General features: G+C 41.2%; 1 protein-coding gene across 1 annotated transcript; it reads left to right on the top strand.

Annotated features, from left to right (window-relative positions):
• Positions 1–935: 935 nt before the first annotated feature.
• txnrd2.2 (thioredoxin reductase 2, tandem duplicate 2) lies at positions 936–22,007 on the top strand. The gene is made up of 17 exons (XM_005747747.1): positions 936–1,036; positions 2,633–2,698; positions 2,781–2,837; positions 2,938–3,082; positions 3,434–3,508; positions 4,227–4,305; positions 5,080–5,142; positions 5,273–5,343; positions 8,945–8,964; positions 9,107–9,198; positions 9,294–9,468; positions 13,829–13,965; positions 17,223–17,318; positions 17,872–17,964; positions 19,185–19,256; positions 19,338–19,435; positions 19,646–22,007. Exons 1-17 carry the CDS (start codon positions 961–963, stop codon positions 19,767–19,769), a joined length of 1,539 nt encoding a protein of 512 aa, XP_005747804.1. The 5' UTR covers positions 936–960; the 3' UTR covers positions 19,770–22,007.
• The last annotated feature ends 5,649 nt before the right edge of the window (positions 22,008–27,656 follow it).

Consider the following 27,656-nt stretch of genomic DNA (forward strand, 5'->3'; position numbering starts at 1 on the left):
GGGGGAACTCCGGTGGCTGACTAAATACTTTTTTGCCCCACTGTACCTGTGGTTTTTAAACATTACCTAAGCTCACCACACAGTGACTGAACTGAAGGTTTGTTTGACAATCCTGGTTAACTAATGCTATTGATGGTAAACGTTAATGATGAATAAATAGAATTTAATTCCTGAGAGGGACAAATCTTTTCAGTTAATATTGCAGCCCACCAATTTTTTTAAATTAATTTATTTTTTTGATTGTGCATAAACGTGAGCCCAGCTCTGACAGTGACAATCGTGAAAATCATCAAATTAGTCTCATTAAGTTGTCTGTTAACATATTTATCGAAAATATTGTGCTTTCTCCGGTATGATTACCTTTTACAAGAACCCACTAAAATATGGCATGTCATGTGGTCTTGGGGGCCCCCTGCTGGCGTAGTGTGGCCAAACCTAATTATGTCAGTAATTGAGATAATTAACTGAGTAATAATAGAGACATTAAACTGCTAATGCACTGATTGTGAAGTGAATTAAGGCACAAATTAAAAATGTTAAACATTTTTATTTATACTGTACGATGCAGATTTGATAAAGAAGATGAAAGTTAGTTTTATTTTATTTGAACCAAACAGTGCATCTCTTTCAGTTAAATATTGTTCAGGTTACCAGTCATTGTTGACGAAATACTAAATAATCCTGTCTGTATGTTCAAAGAAATTTCCTCCGTATTTTGACTTATACGGATGAAATGTAAATTAATAGCCATTTTCGTGTATGAACATTTATTCATTAGACATAAATTAATAGTTTATATTATTAAGATTATTTCAAAATTACACCATTAAATTCATTAATATTTATTACGTTACTCGTAAAAAATTAAATGAAACGCAGTTGTAATAATGATGCAGCATTTCTTTGCAGGCATGTCTCTAGCCACCATCGTCCCGTTCTGGGTCCTTTCATAATAACAACATGGCCGCGTTGTACAGAGGCAGACACCGGTGGAAAAGGATTAATTGTTTGCACATATTTTCAAGAAAACTGACAGGTGAGGTAAAATTATTATGTTGGGACTACATGAACAGGTATTTAAATTTGATGGTATCAACAACTGAAAGCGTTTTCCTGTCAACCGACGGAACGGAAAATGTCGCCAGCAACACTGGAAGACCTGTTATTTAATGTTATCGGGGTCATTTCTGTAGCTTCTTTAACTCATGGTCACTTTATGCCAGTTTTAGTTTCTGTAACACTGGAAAACGCTCTTTTTCATGGTAGATACTGCGCTGATGAGTAACTGGCTAATTCCTGAGAACTCGTTGAATTTTATATTACCAAACAGGAGCTTCATCACCTAGTTGTTCAAACAATCGTTAGTTAACAGTTAGTGTCTCAATACATGATAGCGCTGTCAATATAGATGCCGTAAAACGCTCTAACTACACCCTCATTTGTGTTTTGGGGGAATATTTATATAACGACAGCATGTTTACTTTAAGATTAAATTCAGACACGACGTTTCAGCATAATGATAATTAATATTAATAGTTAAAGTTGTCTTGTAAAATAATTCAAGTGGAAAGGAAGGTAGACTGCTGTACCTCCCGTGGACGCTGTTTAGTCTAACACGTGACGGAAATCTTTCAACTGAGGTCAACTGAGGAATGTTTTCAAATCCAGTGTCACGGTGTACAGAAGTTCAACTTAAAAGTGTTACTGTCAATACAACAGTAACAGATCCACAACCCTACTGATAACATAATTCTTAGAAGAATCACCAGACGCCCCACAAAACGCTGCACAATCACAATACTTCACTCACTTAAAATGTCTTTGGCAAACAGCAACACGGATACTAAAACCTGCCATAAATGTTGCAATAAGTCAGTCTGCAGTCTGCGACTGAATGGCGTCAAGTTTCCATACAGCCATCTTCTGTGATAAATCATCGAAAATCACATTTCTGTTGCTGTTTGCACAGACAGAAATTCACACGTACTCAGTCTTCCTTTTCTATGGAAACATGACCAGCTGGCAGCCAGGGTTGAGTCAAGACCCCTCAAGTTGTGCTTCTGTCTGCATTTATAAATTAGACTGCAATTATTTGCAAACCTTGACACTCGCTCTGCGAGTCAGTCCAAGTCAGACTGCAGCTGTTTGCAGAAAGGTTGACTCCTATCAGGGGACCTGTGCAATCACCTTGGAATCACAAATGGTCTTGAGCGTGCAACACCCTCAAGCTGTGGCCAACAATTCACCTCAAGTTCCAGTCACTGAAAATATATGAAAAAATTCAATACAATCAAGAGTCAGCCACCATTTTTATTAATTATTATTATTTTTGTAGATGCAAGCAAGTTGCTGTCCTTTTTGCACTTATGTGACTGAGTCATTAGCTCGTTTAGATGTTTTTTATCCAAGCCGATTGAATGTCAGTTTGCTCGGCTATTATTATCTCAGGATGAAATTGTGGGAGATGAGCCCTCTAATTTGCAGTATTTCAGTTTATTTCTTAAAATATCAATATTTGTTGTTACTATATCCCCATGTAAAATATCACAATAATATGCTGTATCAATCCCCCCAACTATCCCACCCTTCATAATTATACTGTGTCTACTATTGATTTTATATTCTCATGCAGGGAAGAACGACTATGACCTGTTGGTTATTGGTGGGGGCTCTGGAGGTCTTGCCTGTTCCAAAGAAGGTGAGGCGTTATCCTTGTTATTCCTTAATTTTTCCAGAGGCATTTTTGAGGAACCCGCTAACAATATGATAACATTTTGCAGCGGCACAACTGGGACAGAAAGTGGCTGTGTTAGATTATGTGGAACCATCTGCAAAAGGTGAAGTACATTTTGCAGAGCATAGTTTTTCAGTTATTTCTACCAACTGAAACACTGAGATTTACAGATGAGACTGAGTGTATTTCACTTTGTCTAACAGGTGCCAAGTGGGGTCTTGGTGGTACGTGCGTTAATGTGGGATGCATTCCTAAGAAGCTCATGCATCAGGCTGCTTTACTTGGGACTGCAGTCAAAGATGCTAAGAAGTATGGCTGGCAGATCCCAGACACAGTCTCCCACGACTGGTAGGTCTCACCCAAGCTTAGTTGCTCTTATGTCTTACCTGGAGATAGCACAGAATGAATAGCTCAGTGGCACCATCTAGTGATGTAAGTACAGTAAGACAGGTTTAGGTGTGTCCTCTTTTCCTCTGCAGGTTCGTACTCATTTTTAATCAATAAATTCAAACTTCCTTAAAAAAAAGACTAAATTAAGAAATTAAAAAAATGCATTAAAACTTTAGTTGGTCTGTCTTTAAAAATAATTTCTAAAGTGTTTAAAATCCCAGCAGTCTGGTCTTTCTTTTCCCTCTTTGCATTGTTTCTTGCTGCAGTGCTGTGGTTGGTTTATAGCATTACCCCTGGTGTGTTTTCCAGGCCCACCATGGCTGAGGCTGTTCACAACCACGTCAAGTCGCTAAATTGGGGCCACAGAGTTCAGCTGCAGGACAAGTGAGTGACAGCAGATCAGCTGTTATCATTATTTAACTTACTGATTTCAGTGATGTTTCAGTTAGTTAACTCTTTTAATAAAGGGCATAATGAGTCACTCCTCACAGTCTATTTGCTTTTTTGCAGCAATAAATGTTAATATTTGAAATAATCGTGGAACTCTTAATAAAATTGCATATGTTTCATATTGTCTACAACAATTAGTGCGTAAAATAGATATGAAATGTTTTTCACGTGACACTCTTTATCCCTCCCTGTTAATTTTCCATTCTATACTTCCCATAAGATACTTATAAATATTTACACACCAGCCTAGTTCCACTTTTTCTTCTTCTTCATGGCGTCATATTGCTGAAGGCTGTACATTTCTGTTACACACACCACACGGCTGAAGGATTGATCGTCAGTGACCACATGTTGATAGAGTGACTGGCTGTAGGGCAAACAGGTGTTAACCTGTGTGAATGTGCCCAAGCTTCAACCACAAAGCTTTCAATCCAGTGAGATCATTTGTTTGGACTCGAGTGTTAATGTTACTTATAGGAATTCTTTTTTTTTAAAATAACAATTAGCCAAAAGGGGATGTTTTTTAACTACAGGCAAAGCAGATACAACATGCAAGTGTTTGAACAGGTCCACTTATGCTGCTTCGTGTTCTGCTTCAATAAACATCATTTAATACTACGTAAAAATATATATACTGTTTACTGTTTTGCAGGAAGGTGAAATATATGAACCTTAAAGGAAGTCTGGTGGATGAGCACACAGTCAGAGGACTGAGTAAAGCAGGGAAGGAGGTGGGCTGCAATATTAACTGAAACTGGCTGTTGGTTACTGAGAATATAACGTGTGGCGTATATCTCTTTTTAACAGGTTAATGTCAACAGTATTTCTTTAAGTCGTTTAATTTTTCTTGTTTTCGCTGGTATATTATGAAATGTACATTTAAGTAAAAGAATGTTAGTTTCACTGTCTCGTTAAAGAGGACCTGTTATGATAATTTCCACATAAGCCTTGTTTAGGTTATACTAAACTTTGGTGCTGTACATCATCAATGGTCTAAAACAAGCCTTTGTAGTGCCCTGCTTTCCTTTAATCCAGCTTTCTTCTACTTGGAAACAAAAGAGTTTACAAGCGTCTGTCCTCCCATTTAGAGCTTTAAGCCTGACTTGATCATATTAAGGAGATGCTCTATCTTTAACATCATACGCAGTCAAGAACAGAGAAAATATGTCAGAAATGGGAGTGTGTACAGTGGTCTGAATTTTAGTCGTGTTTCAAATGAGCATCTAATGGTATGTATATATCCATCAGTCCATCCGTTCTCTATTGCTTATCCAATTCAGGGTCCTCGGGGGGGTGGGAGCCTATCCCAGCTACTATAAGGCGAGAGGTGGGGTGCACTCTGTATATATGATGGAAAATATGGAAGACTCACAAAGAGCGCCGCTTCCATCAACACCATAATGCTGAATACTGCAGGGACCACTTGCTTTCATTTGACATTTCCTCATGTTTTGAAGGAAATGAACAAAAGCTGTTATTTATCACTTCCCTCTCCTCTTCTATAGACCATCCTGACTGCCAAGAACATTGTGATCGCCACAGGTGGACGGCCCAAATACCCCACTAATGTAAATATGCCATAGACCTAATATGCTACACTCAAGGAAACTGTTCCCCCTTTGTTGTGTTTAACATTATCTGCAGACCTGTTGACTGATAGATTGATATTTTTGTTCATAGCTTTAACTGTTGTTGCAGATTCCTGGAGCAGCGGAGCATGGCATCACCAGTGACGACATATTCTGGTTGAAGAAGTCTCCTGGAAAAACGTGAGTGCACACGAACACACATCTCATATGTGGCCTCCATGTTGCTGCTGCTTCCAAATAACTACAGGATTGTCGTCATCGTTCTCTATACATTACGCTACAGTGAAAATAGAATCGGCAACCTTTGCAGCCCTCTCGCCGCTCGACCCACCGAGCTACCTCGCTCGCTGACATGGCACATCTCGCCTGTCACGCACTGTAATCATTCATCAGGGACATGCAGTTTGTTTTTCTCCCTTCCTGTCAGCCTGTCCTCGCCTCATGATTCAGATTAGCAGTGTGCATCCTGACCTTTAGAGAACAAGCCCTTTAATCCAGCCATTTAGTGCCTGTCACCACCTGGTTAATTGGTCTTTCCCTGACGTTTCCTCTTGGCACATCGCGCAGATGGTGACTAGTGGTTGTGGTGTACCTGGCTGTGGAGGTTGTTTGCTTTGTGATGATAGATAAGCAGAAATAATTATTCCGATAATAAAGCTCCACATAAACATAAGCATGTAGTTATTAACTGTTCATATTTACAAATGTTTTTCTTTTTAATGTCGATTTTATTGGTTTGGTTTTGTGACTGTAGCAACCTGTTGCATTGTCTTGTTAAACACCATCAAATATTTGTGTGTGAAACTGAATTATCCACTCAGGGAGACCACTTGAGCTCAGGAAGTCCTTTGATGTAAGCGAGCGTTGGTTAGTGGAGTCCTCCGACTTCTCCGCAGGCACAGTTGTGCATTAGCATTAGCCTCCTCGCAACAGGAACTTAATCACACACTGTAGCGTGAGCCGAAGGTGTTGTCTTGTCGAGGCATCAGCTGTGTAGGTGAGGTCCGGGAGGTTGTTGCTGGAGGCAGAGCTCGTGTAGAAGGGGGTTACAAAGCGAGTGATGGGTGTCTAATGGACCTTGAAGCAAACACACACACAAATGACAGATCTGGCTTCGGGGCCAGAGTCCAGCCCTACCTGGCAGCCATCAGCATGCTATCAGAGGAAAACAGTGAGCATGTGCCAACAGGACATTGATACTGGTGTGGCACAGTATTTGGGTTTTTGTAGTGGCTCTAACCTTGGACCACATGTAGCATGAAGAGGTCTTCCGTGTCTTTTTAGAGAAATGACGCAGTTGCAGAGCACAACATGTCAGAATGAGACATGAACATAGTCATGGATAGACCCACATACGATACCTGCTTCTGTACAGAGACAAAACTGTCACTTGATCATTTACGTTAGCGGTTCTCAAACTGAGAGCAAGTCTGTGGTAAAAAGCTAATTTTTCTTGAGATAGAAACCCCACCGTTTTGGTTTTAGAGAATTTTCAAATCCCCACTCTATACCTCATCACTTGTATAAGTCAAGGTCAATGGTCCTCTTTTGGGCCAGCTTATTGTCAACAGTGTAACCCTGTGCTGTAACCTAAATACCAGCCCGGCCTCGCATAGCTCTGCAATAAAGTGCAATAATTGGGCCCAAAGAATGTATTTTAGCATCACTTTCCAAAAGTCAAAGGCCAAAAATGTGTATAAAAACACATTTCTTTTTCACAATTCTTAATGTAAACCGTCAATTAATATTATCTACATCAGCGGTCTCCAACCTTTTTTGCGCCACGGACCGGTTTATGCCCGACAATATTTTCACAGACCGGCCTTTAAGGTGTCGCGGATAAATACAGCAAAATAAAACTAGTACCGGTACCGAAAAAAATACAATTTATTCATAACACATGTGAAAAGACCCAGGAAAACTGAGTAAACGATAAAAACGATAACAAAATTATGTTGAAAACCGCTAAAAACCCTGAAAACCACACATTTCACACCCGAGCCTCAACTCTGCGGCCCGGTACCAAACGACTCACGGACCGGTACGAGGCCCGGGGGTTGGGGACAGCTGATCTACATCCATTCATAGTTAGAATGATAACTTCCTTTATAACTTCCCCACATGGATGCATAGCTTTAGTACTTTTGCTGTTGTACAAACACACAGTTTTATGAAACTGGCCCAAAAGTGTTAACTTGCACCCACAGTAAATACACAGTACTACATCAGCATTATTCTCATAAATACCTTTTATTTTAAATGACTTCTAATTATGATAAAAAGTAGGAATTGCAGAAAAAACAGTTGAAGCTAAAATGCAGTTTTTTTCCTCAGTTTATCAAAGTAAATGCATCAGTTGTTATGTTGAGGACTTTAATACTGAAATGCTAGTTAAAGGCAGTCATACTGTTACATTATAATCGAGCTGTAACCTTTGTCAGACTCACCAACAGCAGTAATCTAACATGAGAGAGGAGATGACATTGTGGCCAACCTGAAATACTTTCAGGACAAGTAAGCAGCTTGTAATGAAAAATATCAAACTCCTACTGTCCTTTGTAGCAATATCTGCCGACATACTCAACAAGGACACAGAAATATCCAAATGTGCATCTTATTCCTGGCTTTTGAAGAGCTGCCCAAGGTTAACTGGCAGCCACCAACCGCTGAAAGCACAGCTACTTCCTCAGGAAAAAGGCCTTGGCTAGAGTCCCCATCAACGCGCTACCACTGCGATCAGGAGCCAAGCCTCAAGCAATGTACATGTTTCCTGGGTGGCTCCCTGTCCAACTTGTCACTTTAAATAAGATTAAATGATTTGAATTTTTCCTTTTATTACTGGATTTTTTTGTTTCTTGTTTTTAATCATGGGGATACTCTGGCCTGTGAACCTAATGCATGTTTACTAAGCTGATGTGAATTTCACAACCTCTGGTTTCCCTCAAACGTTGCCAATATTGAAGAGGGTCAGTAGGGTTGTAAAGGTTCAAATCATCATCATCCTTTTAAAGAATGTTTTGTATTTTTAAAAGAATGTGTTGCAGCTGCACAGACCAGTCAAACGTACTGTCAAACACAATGGAGCAGAAGAAGAGTTGTGATGGGGGGTTGGGGGCTGGAACCAGGTTCTCAGTGATGAAAGTGTGGAATCAAGCTAAACCTCTTTGCCTAATCTTCTTTAAGCTACTACACAATACATGTTAAGTGCAGCTGTGCATTGCGTAGACGTGGGGAACATGGGCACTGATGCTTTCAGTGGTTAGTGATAGCACGGACAGGGGTAGGATGTGCCGCAGGCAACCAGAGCTGTCATGTGGAGCAGACGTAAGGGAGGAAGGTCTGTTTTGTGATGCTAAAAGGGGCCTCATCCATGAGGGTGATAGCCTTCACTCAGCAGGAAGATGGGTGGACTTGAGCCCTGAACATGGCACACCCCATCTGCGGGGATTAGCCTAAACACCGGCAATTAGATCTCCTCAACGCTACAGATCTCAGCGTGATTACAAGCGTGATTCATCTGGACCACACGCGAGCACAGAGCACACATAGTTTTTACTGTCGCTGTTTTCTGCATTTTCTTCACACGTCCTCACTCGCGAGGTTATGAAGTTTTAAAATTCCCCACCTGTCTAATTCGAGGATTTAAAGTAAAAACATTTTGAGCTTTTAGCTTTGGATTGGTTTTGTTTTATTTGGCCAAAGTGAGCGGCGCAAAGGATGAAATGTATCTTTATTGCATTGTTAGTTTTGCTAAGAGCTTCTCCGTATTTGTGTTTTGCAGACTTGTGGTCGGAGCCAGCTGTATCCTTTTGTCTGCCACAGAGCTGGTAAATGAAGCCATTGTGTAAGGTGTGCTGATCATCAGCTGACAAATGGTGAAGTTGTTGCTTTTCGACATCTAATAAAATAAAAAAGCTCTAGTCCTCAACCTGATGTTGCTCAGATGTAGCTCTGGAGTGTGCAGGCTTTCTCAAAGGCATCGGCTTAGACACCACAGTGATGGTTCGCAGCATCGCTCTCCGGGGTTTCGATCAGGTACTGCTCTCTGAACCAGGTTCTCTGTATTCTGGGCATTGTGATAGAAAATTTTTCCATGTTTGAATTTGGATGTTCTCTTTTGGTTCGTACAGCAAATGGCAGGTCTAGTGACAGACTACATGGAAGCCCATGGGACCAGATTCGCATGGAAATCTGTCCCAAACAGAGTAGACAAAGTTTCCTCAGGAGCCCTGCAGGTCACCTGGACTGACACCCAGACAGGGAGCGAGCACAAGGACACATTTGACTCCGTGTTATGGGCAGTTGGTGAGTTTGTGTGTGTTAGAGGGACATCTTGAAGATCAATTGGAGATCTGGAGAGTTAGAAACTCATTATGTGCTTACTGACTTGACTTGATTCTGACACAAGTTAGATAAAGATTCTAGACTTGACCTCTATCTGACTGTTGTGAGCCTTGAGTTCCTTGAAAACATATTGGCCTTGATTCTGACATAGGCCTTCTTGTCCAATATCAGTGTCTGACCTCACAAATGTGCATCTGGAAGAACGGTCACAAATTCCCATATACACACTTCTAAACCTTTTGGAAAGCCTTCCCAGAAGAAGTGGCATCATATTAAACCCCATCTATTAAAAATGGGATGTCAATCAGGTTCATATGCATGTGACCGCAGACGAGTGAATACGCTCGGCAATATAGTGTAACTCCTTATTCTCTATTTTGTAGAGCTTTTACTGAGACCACATTTAATAGTCTCTCAGTGTAACCACGTATCCCTGTAATGAAACTCTGGTGTTACTGTTTTCTCACTGCCACCGGTTTCTCTGTCATCTAAAATAGAGTGCAGTGTCAGCAGATAGCACATGAATCAAGGCTGAAAACAAAGTAATAAAGACTGAGTGATGGGAATGGCCAGGGGAAGTGTTAATCACCCACTCCTGGCTCTCTGGTTGGAGGAGGGCAGGATGCACCCAGGCACAGGGTCACTACGTTCCCCTCTTTGTTCTCTATCTCTGCTCCTTCCTGCCCGTGCCAACCTTGCGGAAACCAACCTTGCATCTGTCACTGCCATCCCTACTCGTAACCCTCCGCCTGCCATTACCAGCAGTCCTCCTCCTCTTCCTCCTCCTCATCTATTCATGCTGTAGTCTATCATTTCTCTTCTGTTATACCAGCAGCATGAGAAACAATGGAAGGAATAACCGTCCATCAGGGCCACAATTGTGGGTTTGTTTGTGTTGCATGCTTTCAAAAGCAACACTCTGCTTCCAAAAAACTGACCAGAAAAGTTTTGAGTGTTTGCGTGAGAGAGAAGGGGGATCCCTCGGCTCAGTGCGTGTGACAGCAACGAGGATGTGCGTGACCCTGCAGCTGAGATGACGTTCTTTCTTCCCTCCCGCGACTGAATTCCCACGTCGTCCTCTCAGCGTTAGACTTATGGTGTGAATGTTTCCACTGAGCGCGCGTATCAGCAGACACTTGTGAACATGTGTGAGACATTGCTTAGCTCATGTTTCCTTCTTTGTTTAGAGCGAGAGTTCAAAGCCTTCACATTTTAGAACTCAACAAAGTGTAAAAATTAATTTACTCCCAATTCCCCGTACACAAAACATCTCTGTATTTTCGGCTTGTTTTTATCGTCTTCACATTTTTCACTATTTGCAGCGACACTGTAGTTTTAACGGGTTTCCAGAAATTGTCAAAGTTTCCTCTCTTTTGGTGCCGCTAGCTGAAACCCCTCTGAGGCCTGTATCTATATCAATGACAGCTTTTGTTCCCATACAGTAAAGTGAGAACCAGTAACAATGTAGCTTCTGCTCTTTGAAGTGTGGATGCAGGAGTTATGAGAACAAGGCCACTTCCCTTTACTGCTGCCTTACACTAGAGGCCAGGCAGAGTCCCAGGCCTCTGTGGAGTTATTAAAGGCCAGAGGGGACCAGGGGACCGTATCACCACAGTCTACCACATCCTTCTCTATGTCCATGCCTCCCTCCACCTTTCCCCCGCTCCTTCCTGACCTCATGGCCGCCGCTCCTCTGTCCAGGTGTGCCCACAGAAACACACCAGGAAACAGAACATTTGCACATTTCCTGTCATGCATACAGACAGTGGGCACATTAGTCTTCTTCCTCACTGTCCTCTGCACTGCTCAAGGATGTCATTTGAAAACATTTCCTTTTTTTTTTTCTTTTCTGTTTTATGAGATTTTGTTTCAGTTCAGTTTCTTTGTAAGTCTTCAGTTTAACACGGCTGACCTGCTCCTCTTGTATGAGTGTAATTTGATCCGATTTGACTGAAAGTGCTGGCAACACAGTCAGCTAAGCCCACAGTTGTCATCGCATTTCAATTAAAATGTTGCTGAAGTGTGATTGTTGCTAAAAGCTACATGTGCTCACATTTGACCAGCAGCTCTCGACCCTCTGACCGTGTTCTGAGGTTGGCAGAAAACATTTTGTTCTTACAGGATTCTGTCACGCAAATTAAAATACTCAGTGAGAAAATTGGTCATTATTAGAAAGATGTTCAGTATGGTGTTAGAGCAGAAGCTATACATACAGTATGGGCGGTCACATTATAGTGTTAGATTTGAGTTTTACACAAATAATTTCTTTCTTGTTTATAGAATAAATACATTGAGGTGCTCTGTTTTTTTTTTCTAGTTACTCTGTATAACCTGATGCCTCAAAAAAATTCATCTATTTCATCTTTGTTTATATGGTTTATGTTTTTGATCAGGAAAGCATCCAATCTTATTTTAACTTGTGCAGTTACACACATAAAGACCAGATATATAAAAAGAGTCTGTACTTACCGCTCAGAGTTTATTGATAATTGTTTTTATAGGCTAATTTGGACAGTTTTTCATTTTAGATTAATTGAGAAATGCTTTTATTTGTCGGTTGCAGTTTCCCACAACTGAGATGACAGACCTTGCCGACCGTACATACAATACACAAACATCACACACAGATATTATGACACCATAACACAATGAAAAGCACAGACAAGCAACATGGGAAAATATTCCAGTGTGAAAATATTTTATAATCTAAAGTATACAGTAACTCAGTGACAGACATGTATTTATGTCGGAGAGATGAATCTTTTGAAACAGGATCTAGATCATTATCAGAAGTCTCCTTGTAAGCAGAACTAGACTAAACAAGTGAGAAACAGTAAAATTGAACCTTCCTAAATATTGTCTGACACTCCACAGTATATACTGTTTTATTACCATATTTACAGGCTGGTGTAAACTACTTGTTAAACCTAACTGGTTAAGTTTTACCTGTTGACTTCTGAAGATTCTCGAGAGGTCTAATCTTCCAGCTGTGTCAGCCATATCTCGTCATGGCCTTCAGCTACAGATTTGTTAGAAAGTCTTTATAAAGTTTTTATAAATCGATTCATTCCTAAATGCAAATATGAAATAGAGTTGCTATAGTAAATGCAGTTAAATTACTCATGTCACATGTGATGACACTTTTGAAATTACACATTAATAAATTAAGTCGTTAATAAAATACATTTGTATATTACAACTAGTTTGTAGTGTTTTACTTTATACTTGTAAATACTAATTGGGACCTGATGTATTCCTAATTTTAAATTAATAATACAGAAATTAAGAAATTAAAAATTGAATTGAAAAAAACTCATTTAAACAGGAAAAAGATACAATGTCTAAGTTTTGCTACAAATCACTACAAAATATTCCAACTCAAGAATGACAAGTATTGCAGTGTTTGGGTCTCACAGGACAGGAAAATATTTAGAATTCAGTCTCTCGGGAATAAGTAATGACTGGCTAACTTCCTTGACTCCTCCTTCTCTGTGCTCTCAATCCCATTAAGCCACACATGCTGTAGAGCCCTAGACAGGTCCCTATAGCCCCCCCACCCCCACCCCCCCAGTCTGAGAGGAAGGGGAAGGACGTTGTTCTTCGGCTCCAGCCAGGAAAAAGAGTCTCAGGCGTTTGTTGTTTTTGCTGTCCGATAGCATCTACATGGGCACCTCAGGACTGGGTGTTTATTATTGCTACCCATGCAGGTTGCAAAAAGCTATGCTGAGAATGGGGGAGCATGTGGTCCATGCTCCATCACCATGGAGACTTGGTGTTGACAGCATCAGTCAGCCATCCCCCAGGAAGTGTCAGAAATTGCACCTTGGGATGTCCCAAGGGATCAGGGGGATGCCCATGCACAGCTGCTCATCAGCTGACCAGACTTCGAGTTTTTGCCTTATAATCACTGGTAATGGTACTGTTTAAAGATGAGATTTATCCAATGAAAGGCAATCTTAAACCTAGAGATATTAAATATACAGTGATGTAAAATGGAAAAAATATCCTATTTGAGATGCTAATACAATTATTTAATGAGTTTCTCCTAAATTTTATTAAAGATGTTCAAGGTCCTTAAAAATGTCAGTGTTTTTTGGTGTTCTCCTGCTTCTGTGCTGCCAAACTTAACTATTAAGCAAGCACACAGATTATTAGTATCTAGACTTCTCACAGAGGTCCAGTGTAACGGCAGAAATTTTGGGTATAAAAATGTAACTCAAGTTACAGGTTTTTTATATATACATATGCAGTAGTAATTTAATAATGCCCCTCTGTTGTTGTTGTTGTTGTTGTTGTTGTTGTTTTGCTAATATTTCTTCAGGTAGAGCTCCTGAAACCAAAGCCCTGGGCCTAGACAAGCTTGGTGTTCAGCTCAACAAAGAGACGGGGAAAATAGTCGTAGGTCCTGATGAGTCAACCTCGGTGCCAAACATCTACGCTTTCGGTGACATCGGTGAGGTAAGCTTTGTCAACAGCAGACACTGCTTTGTTTAAAAGTGGAGAAACGGCACTATGCTACAGTGGCTGAAAGTCCACACCAATCCCAATAGACTGTATAATACTTTGCATAGTTTAAACAGTTGGCCCAGAGATGCCTCAGTTCTGTGATGTTCACAAAATATTAACATGAAGTTAATGTAATTCTGTGGTGATCACATCATTGTATGTCAGCAAAGTACGAGCTGGTTGTTGTGATTGAAACGGTACAGCTATTATTTCTTATACTGGTGTTTACTGGAGAGAAGACGAGCTAAAGTTGGAACTGTCTAAGTGGATGGTCAAGAGCTTCTCTGAACTTGCAGCATTTCAAGCAAAATCTTTTCTCACAGTACAGAGAAGGTCCAGGTTTAGAACATTTAAGAATGACACCAAGTGGACTTAATAAGGGACTTACTTTTCTCTTGGTAGGTTATTACTTTTAAAACACACTTCAAACCAAAAGCACTATTAAATGCATAAGACTATATTTAAGTAATATATAAATAAAAATAAATTAGGCAACTTAATATAGAAAATAAATAATTTCTAGTTTCTTCAAAATTACAATTTGACTATAGAAACGTTTGTGTTTTTGTATTTTATATATATCCTGAGTCAGAAATGAAATTGAACATGTACTAACTTCCAACTAATGCATTTTTTTTTTTTTTTTTTTTGCCTGTCCCGTTTGGCTCTTTTGCCATCAGAATTGTTGTCTAAAGACAAAGAAAGATGCCCAACGGATTTACTTTACCAAATGGACCATCCCAGCCTTGCTGTAATGGTCCATTTGATTCACCTTTTATTGTTTATTTTATTTTCACTTGCTGAATACGGGACAGACTTGACTGGGGGAAAGAAGGGGAGAAAGAAAGAGGGAAAGAGAAACAGCTGAGAAGAGGGACGGGGGAGAAGGGCAAAAAACAAAAACAAAACTTCCAACTAATGCTAATATAAAAATAAAGATTTAATGTAAAAATGTTTTACAGTCATTCTCTTTTTATAAATACTTTCTAAATTTGTCCAGACTGTACACTGTGGATGTTAAAATTTTCTAGAATGGTGGATGTTTAGTAGGTAAACACTTGATTATTACTGACACAGAAAGTATGAATGCTGAAAACAAAATATTTGAACCTGCCGAGATTAAAGGAAGTAACTGCAAAAAGGCCATTTTTTTTAAATAAACCTAAAAGCCACATCACACAAGATCAGATTAGTAAAACTTTAAGAACAGCAAGAAGCCTTTTTTTGTAAGACTTCAACAAGCCAGCTTATATTTAAAAGCTCTGAAATGTAAGTCTCCACTAACAGCAAGAATACAGCATTTTTTCATTTTGCTAAAAAAAAATATCTATATATATATATATTTTTTTTTTTTTAAATTTATTTATTTATTTATTTTAGTACTACTTGAGCATAACGAATAAAATAAAATAATTAACTTGAATCCCTTTGATGTTTTTTGCCCTTCTCTACTGCATGATCACTGCAGACAACATCATCGCAGAATGCATCCCTTTGCACCAAATAGCAATATTTTCTATGCGAAGTATAGTTTGAAAACCCTTTCTGCCATTTATTGTTTTCGTGTGGACAAAGTGGATCTCTGTGCATTACGTACGTGCCAAATATGGAACTGCAGGACCAGAGTAACCTCCAGGAAAAGAAAGCTTTTCTCACATTGTACTATAACACAAACAGTTTAATGAATTTTCTTTTACAAACTGCATATGTTTTCTATCTTGAAAGTCATAAAAAAAGACAAATAATTTGCATGATTAAAATTTTGACAGCTTCTTCTTTCATTTCATTTTTCTATATTACAGTATTGCATCTTTATTCATTCAGTTTGACCTACAAAACTGAGCTGAACTCTGATTAAGTGAAGGTGTGCAGCGAGCTGGGCTTTAACAAAACCAGCACTGGGTGTTCCAAACTGAACCAACCGTGTTAAGACTAGTTAAACCTGCAGCATCTAATGTGTTGGTTTCCCCCACCCCCCCAACCAGCTGTACTTCCTTCCTGCCTCCAAGCCTTGTTGCGCACACCGGCAGAGCTTCTTTTTGATTGACAGCTGGCTGTGATCAGTTGTGCTGCACCCTAAACTGACAGTCAGCTTTACACAGCATTTGAAAAGCTCAAGGATTGATATCCCTCCCAATTAGTCCAGCACTTTGATTTTTTTTCCTTTCCCCCTTCCATCTGAGTGCCAAGAAATGCATTATAATGACGCATGCCGTCTGGTGTTTAAACACTTACTGGAATACCAGAGAGCACGGCTGCATACATTGTAGGAGATGCTTTTGGACAACAGGATGTGTGGTGGTAATTTAACAGGTTGAAGTCATGCCTTTAGAATTGCCCCGCAGCCCTGCTGTTTCCTGCTCACTCCAGTTCTACGTCTGTCTGTGTATGTATCCGGAGCCATGCGCTTGTCTCTTTTGGCATCCTTTCAAAACAATAAATGCAAAAACACAAAAGCAGAGATTGTTTTTGTAAGTGAGTGAGACAGTGTAAAGGTGTAGCACTTGTTACTTGTGTCACTCCCTGACTCAGGATTTTTCCTCTGTGGATTTGTGCTAATGTATTAATGTTACTGGTGCAAACAGGAGATCTCTAAGATGACTTAAATTTCCAAGACACAATGCTGAAAATAACAGCTGAGACTGACCACCTGTAAACCAATAAAGACAAGAATAAAAGTCTGAGCACAGAATGTGAGGAGGACATGTAGACGAGCCCTTGAATCTGTGCTGCATTATTAACTGAATACAGAAAAATCATTGGTGTATGCATTATAAAGTTTGCATGTGAAGTTCTGCATGTCTGGCTTATAGAGTCAAGAGCCTGAAGTGGAATTGTCTGAACTCGCATGTCACTGGTATGCTGCTGTACGATGGGCAAGAAGACAGCACCTCAGTAGCTGAGTGTAGATTTGCCTGTAATTATGACCGTTTCTGCTCAGTCTAAGAAATGACAGTCTGAGCAAGACTGTCAGGGTGGAGCACAAATCTTGTTTTAGAGCTGCAGGAACTGGAGTCGTATACTGGACATCGCAAGTGTCAAGTTTTGCTTGTGGGCCTTTTAAGATTTATGTTATTTTACTTTCTCAGATTGCGAGCTGGCCTGTTTAATTTGCCTGGTGTGTGCGTGTGTGTGTTTGCGTGTGTGTGCGCGTGTGTGTGAGAGAGACAGGGAGAGATTCATTAAGTTCAAATTTTCTTCTGCTTTAGGGGCGTCCTGAGTTGACCCCGACAGCCATTAAAGCTGGAAAGCTTCTGGCTCGCAGACTGGCTGGTCAAAGCACTGAACTCATGAACTACGACAACGTAAGACGCACAGAAATGCAAAAAAATACATACAAACGCGCACACACACACACACAGAGCACCTTTCTTGCTTGTTGGGCCTTTTGCATCTATACATTACGCTTCTTTTGTGTGTAATTATGATCATTTCTGCTGTTTCCGTGGTTGGAGTCTCTTATGTACTCCCCCATCCACCCCCATATGATTCATAACATAATGTGTCAGCATTTTCCAAAACATCATCATTCTTCTTCCTATGTATACTCTATCATCCATCAACAAGTCTTAATGAAGGCTTTATTATGATTGTTTGGGTTCGCATCCTACAAGAGACTAACACAAGACCAAGACTAATAAGCTGCCGTCTATTTGATGCGATGTTCACACCATATTAATCTGTTTGAAATGTGTCACTATTTGTATAATGTCGCATTCTTAGCCTTTTTTTGGGGGGGAAGATTTGACATAGAAAGCAGAGTATTGAGATTATCCGACCCAAACGATGTCCACGATAGAACGGACATTTTGATTCTTGGACTTTTTAAATTCTGTGTGTTCTTATTTTGTGTGACAGGTGCCCACCACAGTGTTCACCCCTCTCGAGTACAGCTGTGTAGGTTTGTCTGAGGAAGAGGCTGAGAAAAGGCATGGAAAAGATGGAATAGAGGTAAGACTATATGCTATAAGCAGCTCATGGCAGCTGATTGGTAAAATACTTTCTGAATGGATTTGGAGTATTTTCATATATCCATATTTAATTTTTTTTTTTTTTGTCATATGTGAATAAATATCTGCAGGACTAAGCATATCTACAGTCCCTTGCTGGGTGCTTATAGCTAAAACACACTAAGCACTAAGATTAAAGACATTAAATAGATTAGAGCTGAACATTCTTCTAAAACCTCACTCAGGGTGTGACTGAAGTGTGTTAACCGATAGATTACTTAAGATGTCACTGATGGTACTGAAACAACTTAAACCTTGACATAAAAGGTCATTTAATATAAGTTTCATCTGTTTAATTTAAGTGGTCTGTGAGGTGGTCTCCCCACACCATTTGTTAATGTAACAACTGCTGTGGCAACAAACTGCATCTGTGTCTATACCTTCGCTCCATTGTTGTCTTATTTTCTGGGACAATACTCGATGAATAGCTGCGTCTCACACACGCTCAAACAGAATGACACCGGCAGAGCCCAGCGGCTTGTTACTGTCAACATTCTGCATTATAAAAAAGCACAATGGCCTCTAACACCTAAGCAAACAGTGGCACACACGGGTACACAAAGCCGTATTTTATCTGTTTGTGTACGTGCAGCGTGTGCCAGATGATGGGCAAAAAGCCGCACAAGATCATTGATAAATGGTTTAGCCACCGAGCTGGGTGCTGCTGGAGGTGAGTGACAGGTGAGCAGGAGGCCTGATTGAGGTGTGTATGGGGTGATGACAGGCAGGCTGAGATCTGAGGAGAAACTGCAGCACCGGGCCCCGACAGCTGCACGGTCCTCACGACTTGTGTCGGCACGTTCGACGGTAGAATGAAACGCGCTGATGCACATGTCTGTGAGGACTTTGAAATCCAATCAGCATCTTAAAGCAGCACTGAGAGTGCTTTTCTTTTAGGCAGACTTTAATTGTAAGACAAAGTACAGTAGAGGCTACAGACCTGTGACCTGATATATTTTTTGTTCTCAATTTAAAAAAAAACCCCAACAAAGTCTGTATCTAATTCTGATTAGCGTTCAGGTATTTGTTGCACTGCTGGAATTGAAAGTTTAAAGTATTTTTACCTTTTCAAAAGAAGAGATCATCATGAATCTTGCCTCTTAGACTGATTTCAAATAATTCTATATATTTCTATTTCTCCTTTTTCTACGATATGTATAGATCTACCATGCTTTCTACAAGCCCCTAGAATTCACTGTTGCAGAGCGTGATGCCAGCCAGTGTTACATAAAGGTAAGGGTGGGCTGCAGACTTTTCTGTTGGTACTTTAAACCCCATATAGCAGCTGAATAACTAAAGGCTTCTTGGCTTCAGGTGGTATGTGAGCAGGGTGGCACTGGGAAGATCCTGGGTCTGCACTTCACTGGTCCAAACGCTGGAGAAGTCGCACAGGGCTTTGCTGTGGGCTTCCAGTAAGTTAATACATCCTCAATCCTCTGATCACTCTCAGGAGCCTTTTCAACCTACAAACACTGTTTTTATCTTCCTGTGGTCCTCAGTTGATTTAACTGTTGATTTGAAAGTGTTTTTTTTTTTAATGAGACAAAATATGAGGATACGGTGATTCCATGCCGAATGTCAGTAAAAGCAACTTGAAGGGACTACTTGTTTTTGTGTTTTAGGTGTGGGGCGACATATTCTCACCTGATACAGACAGTTGGAATCCACCCCACCTGTGCAGAGGAGGTGGTCAAGGTCCACATCACTAAGCGCTCTGGCTTGGATGCCACAGTAACTGGCTGCTGAGGTTAAGCACCTCGGTCTCTGAACACACAGTGAGCACGCAGGCTCCTCAGGGTGAAAGCAGAAAGTTAGTTAGCCTAGGTTTATCCTCCTCGTTCTCCTCCTAGCTCTCCATTTCTAGAGGGCCCGATGTTTACGCGGCTGGAACCTGTGAATCAATGTCTCTTCACAGGCTGGTGATGCAGGTTATCTTCACTGACACAGCAAGTGATAACCGCAACTGTTATCATACAATCTACACAAACGTTGTGTACATGCTCTAAAATCACCCAGCTATAGATGTGAGGTTCATGAGAGGCCCGCTACAGAGTGAGCGTCTTTTAAATAAACAGGCTCATCAATCAGGATTACGGCCCGCGGTGAGAATTTTGTTGAAACCGCACGAGAAATGTAGACTGGGTCCGAGCGTTCTTCTGAATATATATATTCTGCAAATATTGTTGTTTCTCTGGCTGTACTTCCTGTCCATTAGTCTTGTAGGTGACACATACCATACACCCCACCCGCCCCCACCGTGACACTGATGGATGGCTCCAGGGCCTTCGCCACAGCGACACCGTTCCATTTCCCATGGACACACACAAATAGTCGACGGGGCGCCTGTCAGTCAGCCAGCAACCTCCTGGGCCGGGGCACCCCTGCTTGTTTAGGGCCCAGCAGAGCCCTTTCGTTTTCCCTTCTGTGCGCTCCACCATCTACATGCATGGAAGCAGTGCAGTGGAACTACCAGTGCGTACTGTCAAAAGCTGTATGGATGCCACATCCCAGGCACGGAGAGCTCTATCTATTAATTAGAGTGCTGTGAGTGAGAGCTTTATTACAGCTGCAATACTCAGCCTCACCCAGAGGCGGCACTGTTGCACTCCAATTCTCCCCCCTTTTCTTTTTCTTTTTTTGAGAGGAGCCAAGAATGAAAGACAGGATAGTCAGTGGATAAAACATAAACCTGAATACATTCAGGCTGCACATTTAATCCCTTTAATCCCTATAAAAGATATGTGCTTTTGAATGAAGCTGGAAGGCAGACTGGCTTTATTGGAGCCAAGCTGATAAGGGTTATCTGTTGTGTATTTACATGGATGGCAGGTTAGTTCTCAAGAGTCATCACCTTTGAAGATAAGGTGAGTTGTTTATATCAATAAAGCAGTAATGGACCCCCACAGTTTGCCAAAGTGTTCAAGTTTTCAACCTGCTGCCTGCCGTAGACATCTTGGATTTATTAAGTAGATGAGGAGGGAGGAGGCCTGTCAATAAGGAGGCTTTGCTACAGAAATGGAGGTGCCTAAGAGGAGGGTGCTCAGGGTAGTTTATTTTTATTTGAAGTCTAATCTGCCCAGTCTGATTAATGATTCCGATGAGGGGAGTGACAGCGTGCCAGGAGATGGAGAGATGAAAAAGAGAGAAGGAGAGAGCTTCCAGGTTTATTTGGACCCTGGCTGGAGGAGAGAGAGCTTCTGCCCTGGTTAGGGAGGGATGAGGTGGGTGGGTGGTGGGGATTCCTGTGTGCTCTGTTCAGGGCTGAGGTGCTGACTGAAGGACCCTGACCTCCGCTCAGCAGGAACAGCTTGACTCTATCACTTCGAGCACAGAGGGCTCATATGCTGCGGCACTGCATGGCAGGGGCCTTTGGAAAGGGAAGAGGGGGGGGCAGAGAGAACCGTCCAAGCAGCCAACCAACACAACGCAACACCGAGCGGTGCCCGGGGTAATTGAGTCCATGTTCCTGTGCTTAACGAGCCACTTCAGAGACCCCAAGGGTGGGCCCAAGGCAACGTGAGGGAAGTCGTTGAGGCCATCAGTGTAACTGTAATGTCTGTTTGCTTTTTACCCTCCACTTCCCTTCTGCTTTGTCTCATTTGCTCTGTTATTTTACACACAGTACGGCTGTTCACACGCACAAAAATGAAATGGTCAGTATTTTCTTTTACTAAAACTTTCTGTCCAACTTAAATCATTTCTTTTCGTTGCTGATCAGTCACTCAGGGCCAAAGTTTTGACCAGTTAGCCTCAGCTGTGCTCTGCAGGGGGTCAGGGTTCAACTTTCAGGTCAGCCAGCTAATGATGACCCGCACTAAAAGCCAAAACTGGAGAGTGCAGGTCTGATGTCACCTGGCTGCAAACGTTAGTAGCTGTAAATAGAGAAGTGTCATTTTCTGTTAAAGCTTTGTGATACATAATTTATGTGTAAAGTAATAACACATTTGGTTGCACTGTCCCTAATAAAATAATGATGCCCACTGATTTACTGCTATGTGCCTTAAATAAATGACTCATTGGTCACTGAAAGGGGGAAAGATCCACCTGAAAGCATTTTTAAAAGGATATTGGAGAATTTTGGTGAATGTTTAAGCTTAAACAAGTCAACATTAGTGACGGTATAAATCTCAATTTCTGTGGGTCTATCTGAAAATAACCTACGTGGCTCAGTGTTAATATCAAGCAGTGTCACGAGGGATGGTTCCACTTTGACCCTGAGTTGTCTCTGCTGACAGGCACCTCTGCTATACAGCCCTGTCACTCAACCCTCTGCACCAACAATGGCAGAAATTCCACTGTGTTTGTTTGGTTAAGGACCGAGCTCTCCGAAAACCCCTGAACCTCCCCAGGATCCACAGCAGCCTCATTCACCCTAGGAATGAAGTCGGTGTCAGTCCTAACCCAGACAGTGGGAGTAAAGTTCACCCGCCGTCTCAAGAATAGTCAGCCCCATTTAACAATTGTCTCTCTTCTGCCGCTCCACAATAGAGCAAACAGGCTAAATCCACCTTGAAATGCACTTAGTAGAACATGTCAACATGCCAGGGTGCGCTCAGTCCTACGCTCCGTCTTAATCCAGCCCATTGAGCACTGACAGTTCTCTGTGAGTCAGACATTCACATTTCTTTGTCACTTCAGGTCTTGAGCTCTACCATCCAAAGCTGCTGGGAGAGCAGAACCCCTCGTACGCATGTTAAAACACACTTGCTGGGTATGTGGCCTCACAACGAGAGCAAAATCCTTGGGAGGAGGGGAATTGGATACATACCTTGTGTAAACATGAACAAAAAAAATGACGCTTGGAACAGAAAACGGCTCAAAACCTAAGCGAGGATTATCTTGAAGAAATGAATAGGGGCCAAGTATGACTGCCTCTTGTACTGCCTGTATCTGGCTCAAGAGCTGTCAGCCTTAGTTGTTGCCTGCAGGGCCCGGATGGAGTGCAAGGAGTACGATGAGGGCGGGGGGGCCTCCAAGCTCACCAAACTGGTCTCTTAGACTTTCTCCCTCTTCTGGCATCCCAGGTTTGAGACAGTTGCTCATTGAAGTCAAGTATGAAATCTGGTGGTTGACCCGTGAAGAATGTTTAGATGAGGCTTCACTGACTTTACACAACTCCACAAAGTCATTGTCACCAGAGCAAAGACATTTAGACGTACAAGCTTGCAGTCTGACTGCTCTCCGTCAGGAATTTCAAGGTTGTCTAGTTTGCTTCGCAGATTCCACGTCTGGTTTTGTTACAAATGTTGCTTCTGAAAAAGACTTTCCTCCCTTCGTGACTACTTATTCAGCTGCACTCAGAAGAAGTAATGGGAGTCTTGTTGGTAGCCCAGCAGAGGTGAGGGCCTGTGAAATGAGCTTATCTGACCCCTGATAAGAACAGGATACCCTGAGGAATGGTCTAAATTCAATACACATGACTCTGTCTTTATCTGAGAGGATGTGGGTGTTTGAAAAGTGGCTACATGTAGCACCGCGGTTAGGTTTGGCCTATCTACACCAGTCCAATAGATGACAATTGGGCATTGGGCGACCAGCAAGGGTATGCTACAGTGTCATAATTTGTGGTTCTGAATCTCCAATGTCATTAAAAGAGCAATTACATACCACAACCTCAGCCCCTAAATCATCTGGACAGGTCTTGCCACACGGGAAGCCGTCTTATTATTTCTGGAAGCGGCACAAAGGTTTATTGAGCTCATGTTTGGTGACGGCGTACAACAAAGAGAGAGTTTGTGTGTATTCGTGCCAGACTATGGCAGTTTGGATCGTAACAGTCTGCATGCAAAAACAATCCAACACATACTCATAATGTTTGGATCTAAACAAGACGTGTCTGGTGTTTTGCATTTGGACCTGCACGAATTAGGATTCTGTTGTTGCACCTTTTCACAACCCCTTAATCATCGTCTGTTTGATCAACTGTGTCCCCCACCCCCACCCATTAAAGCACTCGACATTTAGATTAATTGCTCGAGTAATTTCATTATTGTGGAGTTACAGCACACCTTTGCAGCCGCCATTGGTGCTGGAATGAAATGGGATTACAGCAGCGCTTAATGCGGAAAGCCTTGCTTTATCAAGCTGAAAAAGTGAACCAGCCTTAAGCTGCTTCAGAAAGGGAAATCAAAGCTAGCGTGATCAGAAGGATTCACTCATTGAGCTTCAGATAGGAGAACATTTCCAGCAATGGAATGACACGGCTCAGGGAGATATCACCGTTTCATTCAGTCACAGCCCACAAATGCTGTCGTTTTCAGACTCCTCGATCTTCTTATCATCTACAAACATGGCTGTCGAGTCACTTGGCTGGTCGCACCAACAGCTGTCCACCACTGTAGTCCAGAGTAAAATATCTCAATGACCATGTGTTTCATTTTCTTTTATTATTGTTATTGTTATTATTATCATCAGACTTATTATTATTCCAATGGATGAATCCTACTAACTTTACGTTTAACCTTTGTGGTTTTTGATGAAACGCTTTCACGTCTTTGTTAGATTACCATTTTCATTGTACTCCTGTTCACATCATGTTCACAGCTCAGAATGATTATAATTATAATTTTTAATGGTTGTTATATTTGTGTGATAAACCTCACTAGATCCAAAATAGAAATGTCTGTGTTAGAACATTCATAGTTATAGTAAATGAACTGCTTCTTATACAATGCTTTTCTACTCTATCTGAGCACCTAATGCGCTTTTATACTTGTCTCATTCACACAAGCACTTTTTTTCTATGATATTTCTACGTAAGTGCTTTTCTATCTAACATTTATATACATTGGAGCAACTTGGAGTTAATATCTGCTCAGTTAACAGGTTAACATTGCTCAGTCTGCATGTAGTCTAATTGTAATGTTGAACCATCAACATTACAATTAGTAGATGACCTGCTCTACAGCTACCCCACCAAATCAGGAACTGTCTGTGGAGACACTGAACTTTGATGGTTAACATTGCAAGCTAGCATCAGCCTATCTACATTTCTGTTCTGTGTTCACACTCTGTAAATGTGTTAGCATGCTGACATTAGCATTTGCCAGGCTATTGTCCTACTTTATATGGCTATGATCCATCGACTGTATATGAAAGGATTTATTCACCTTTCTGTCACACATTGCTTTGGACTGCATTTTGAAGCCTCAGTGTGTTTTTGCTCCAGCTAAGATGACTTTCTGGAGCTATAAGTCACCATATATAGGCATGGAGTCCCAAGTTATTCAGCTAATGCTAGCACACTTGGTTAGCTTGCCACTGGTGCAGCTCTAACTTTATACCTTAACACAAAACTTCAAAAAACCTCTGGCTTATAGAAAGATAATTAATAACTATAATAAAACTATACACAGAGACCAAGACCGTTTTTGGTATCAGTCTGCAAACGTGTTTTGTTTTGGGTTTTATTCTGATAATTTGGGCACTTTATCATAGGCGCGTTCACATACTGACTTGCTTTTAGAGCCAGCCTGAAGTGGCCGGACCAGGAACTGCAGTTTTTTGGTACTTCAGGTTTTCAACAATGGCATTTGCCAAGTAGTAAAAGTAGAGAGCTGTTCGGCCGTATCACCTTTGGACATGTTCTTTTAAATATGTTTTGTGTGTGTGTGTTAAACTATTTTCTAGTGCATTTAAAGTCAGAATTAATTGATCAATTCAAGAGCTAGTGTGCAAACACTGAACTAATAAAAGTTTTGTTGAATGTTATAGGCTGGAAATAGTTGCAATAGTTTGGGAGGAAAAAACCCCCCTAATCAAAACAAACGCAAAAGAAGAGCCACGAATAGTTTCAGTTTCAGTCTGGTTAAACCTCTCTTAAGACTAAATCTGACACACAAACATGCAGTCACTTCTGGCAGGGATACACTTACACACTGTTTTACACTGTCTTTATTGGGAGGAATTCTCAGCCAGCTTCTACTTAACAAACAGCTTCATTTCTTGCAAACAGTAGCAGGGCAAAGAAATCATAGTAACACCAAGCTGACAGTTTCCTCCTGAATGCTGCTCTGGGGCTCTGGTGTTATCAGCTTAAGTCACATCACATAAATCAAAGCACCTTCTAGTGGCACAGACGATTCCTGCTCTGCAGCCAGCACATCTGACTCGTAAGCCTGGGCCCGACTTGGGCATCACTGGTGCAGATTGCAGCTGTTGCTGATGGTCCTGAGTGTAAACATGCATATAGTAAGAATACACACAGACAGTCTGAGATGCAGAGACGGTTGTTTTTGGGATACACACTGAGCTCACCCTCTGGCTGCTGTCGATGCCTGTGTGATTGATTGTCTTTCCTGTTTAGCTGTGTGTCGTAAGAGCAGCAGTTTGTGAATGAATCACACACGCTCACGCTTCACATTTGCCATGCTGTATGTATGGGTGATGTTTAAGCTCACAATTATGCCTGACTGTGTTTATTTTTTGCCAAACTTGTGAAACAGCAGTATATTTTATATACTGTGCAGGCTGGCGGGAAGCATGTGGATGCATGGCACGAGCTCTGTCGTTTGCAGTCTGTGTTTTGTGGGTCACACACACACTTACTACGTCTTGTACAGCTTCTTTCGGTAAACACTAACTTCCCTTAAAAATAAGGTTGCGTGTTTTACAAAACACACAGACCGTTCAAGAGCAGGAGTGTTACCGTCACAGGCAAACTTTGGTACGCCCACGCTCGCAGAGGCCAGTGCGCATTTAACGCTCGATAATTATCATTCACGCTGTAACCTTTGGCCTCAATGTCATCCCGAATGACAAATGAAGAAGGAACATAGACGAGAAGTGCTCATTACTGTACGTCTGGGCTTACTCATCTGGGTTACGTCCACCCAAAGGTGCTTCAGACTGTCTGTGTTTTTATGCTTTTTGCTTGCAGTGGAAACAGAGATGGCCTGAGTATTTAGATTACAATAACAAAGCAAAAGTATGACGTAAGGTCTGTTACCAACAGGTTTTTTTTTCTCCTTTTTAATAAAATAAGTCAAATTAATTGTCAGGACATATACTGTACTTAACACACAAATAGTCACACAATTTTTCTTACATATTACTACTTTTAAAGACTATGTACAGAAAGCCAGTTGTTACCCAGTGATGTTAACCCAAGTTGAGTCACTGCTCAATCCCACAACATTTCAGTAGGATTCAAATGTGGCTTTGATCAGGCTGCCTCAGAACCCTCCATTTGTTTTTGAGCCATTACTTGTTTGCTGTTAGCTGTTGTGCTTTGGGTCGTTACACTCTTGTAAGGTGTGGTTTTACATGAATGGGCTTAAATTATCTTGAAGAACTCCTTGATATGTCAGCTTCTAACGTTTTCACCGACAAAACCCGGGTTATTCTTCTGTGCCGACCATGTCTACTGTTACTGCCGCCATACAACTCGACCCGTGATTCCAAATAAAAGCATTGTCTTTGCCTGTTGTAACTTTGAATCTATTTGTCTTTGTTTCCCGTTTAAACTTTCACCTGTAATTCCTTTAATGTACACTCAACAAAAATATAAACGCAACACCTTTGTTACTGCTCCCATTCCCCATGGGATGGACGTAGAGACCTAAAATTCATTCCAGATACACAATATAACCATCCCTCCCAAACAGTGGTCACAAATCAGTCCAAATGTGTGGT

The sequence above is a fragment of the Pundamilia nyererei genome, unplaced genomic scaffold (assembly GCF_000239375.1).
Source record: "Pundamilia nyererei isolate P.nyererei 1_Seehausen unplaced genomic scaffold, PunNye1.0 scaffold00203, whole genome shotgun sequence".
Taxonomy (NCBI): domain Eukaryota; kingdom Metazoa; phylum Chordata; class Actinopteri; order Cichliformes; family Cichlidae; genus Pundamilia; species Pundamilia nyererei.

Bases quoted from the DNA above. Each gene is read 5' to 3' on its own strand.
- txnrd2.2 (XM_005747747.1), top strand. From the start codon at position 961: ATGGCCGCGTTGTACAGAGGCAGACACCGGTGGAAAAGGATTAATTGT. The intron at 1,037-2,632 runs GTGAGGTAAAAT...ATTCTCATGCAG, and splicing joins ATTTTCAAGAAAACTGACAG to GGAAGAACGACTATGACCTG. The intron at 19,436-19,645 runs GTAAGTTAATAC...TTTGTGTTTTAG, and splicing joins GGCTTTGCTGTGGGCTTCCA to GTGTGGGGCGACATATTCTC.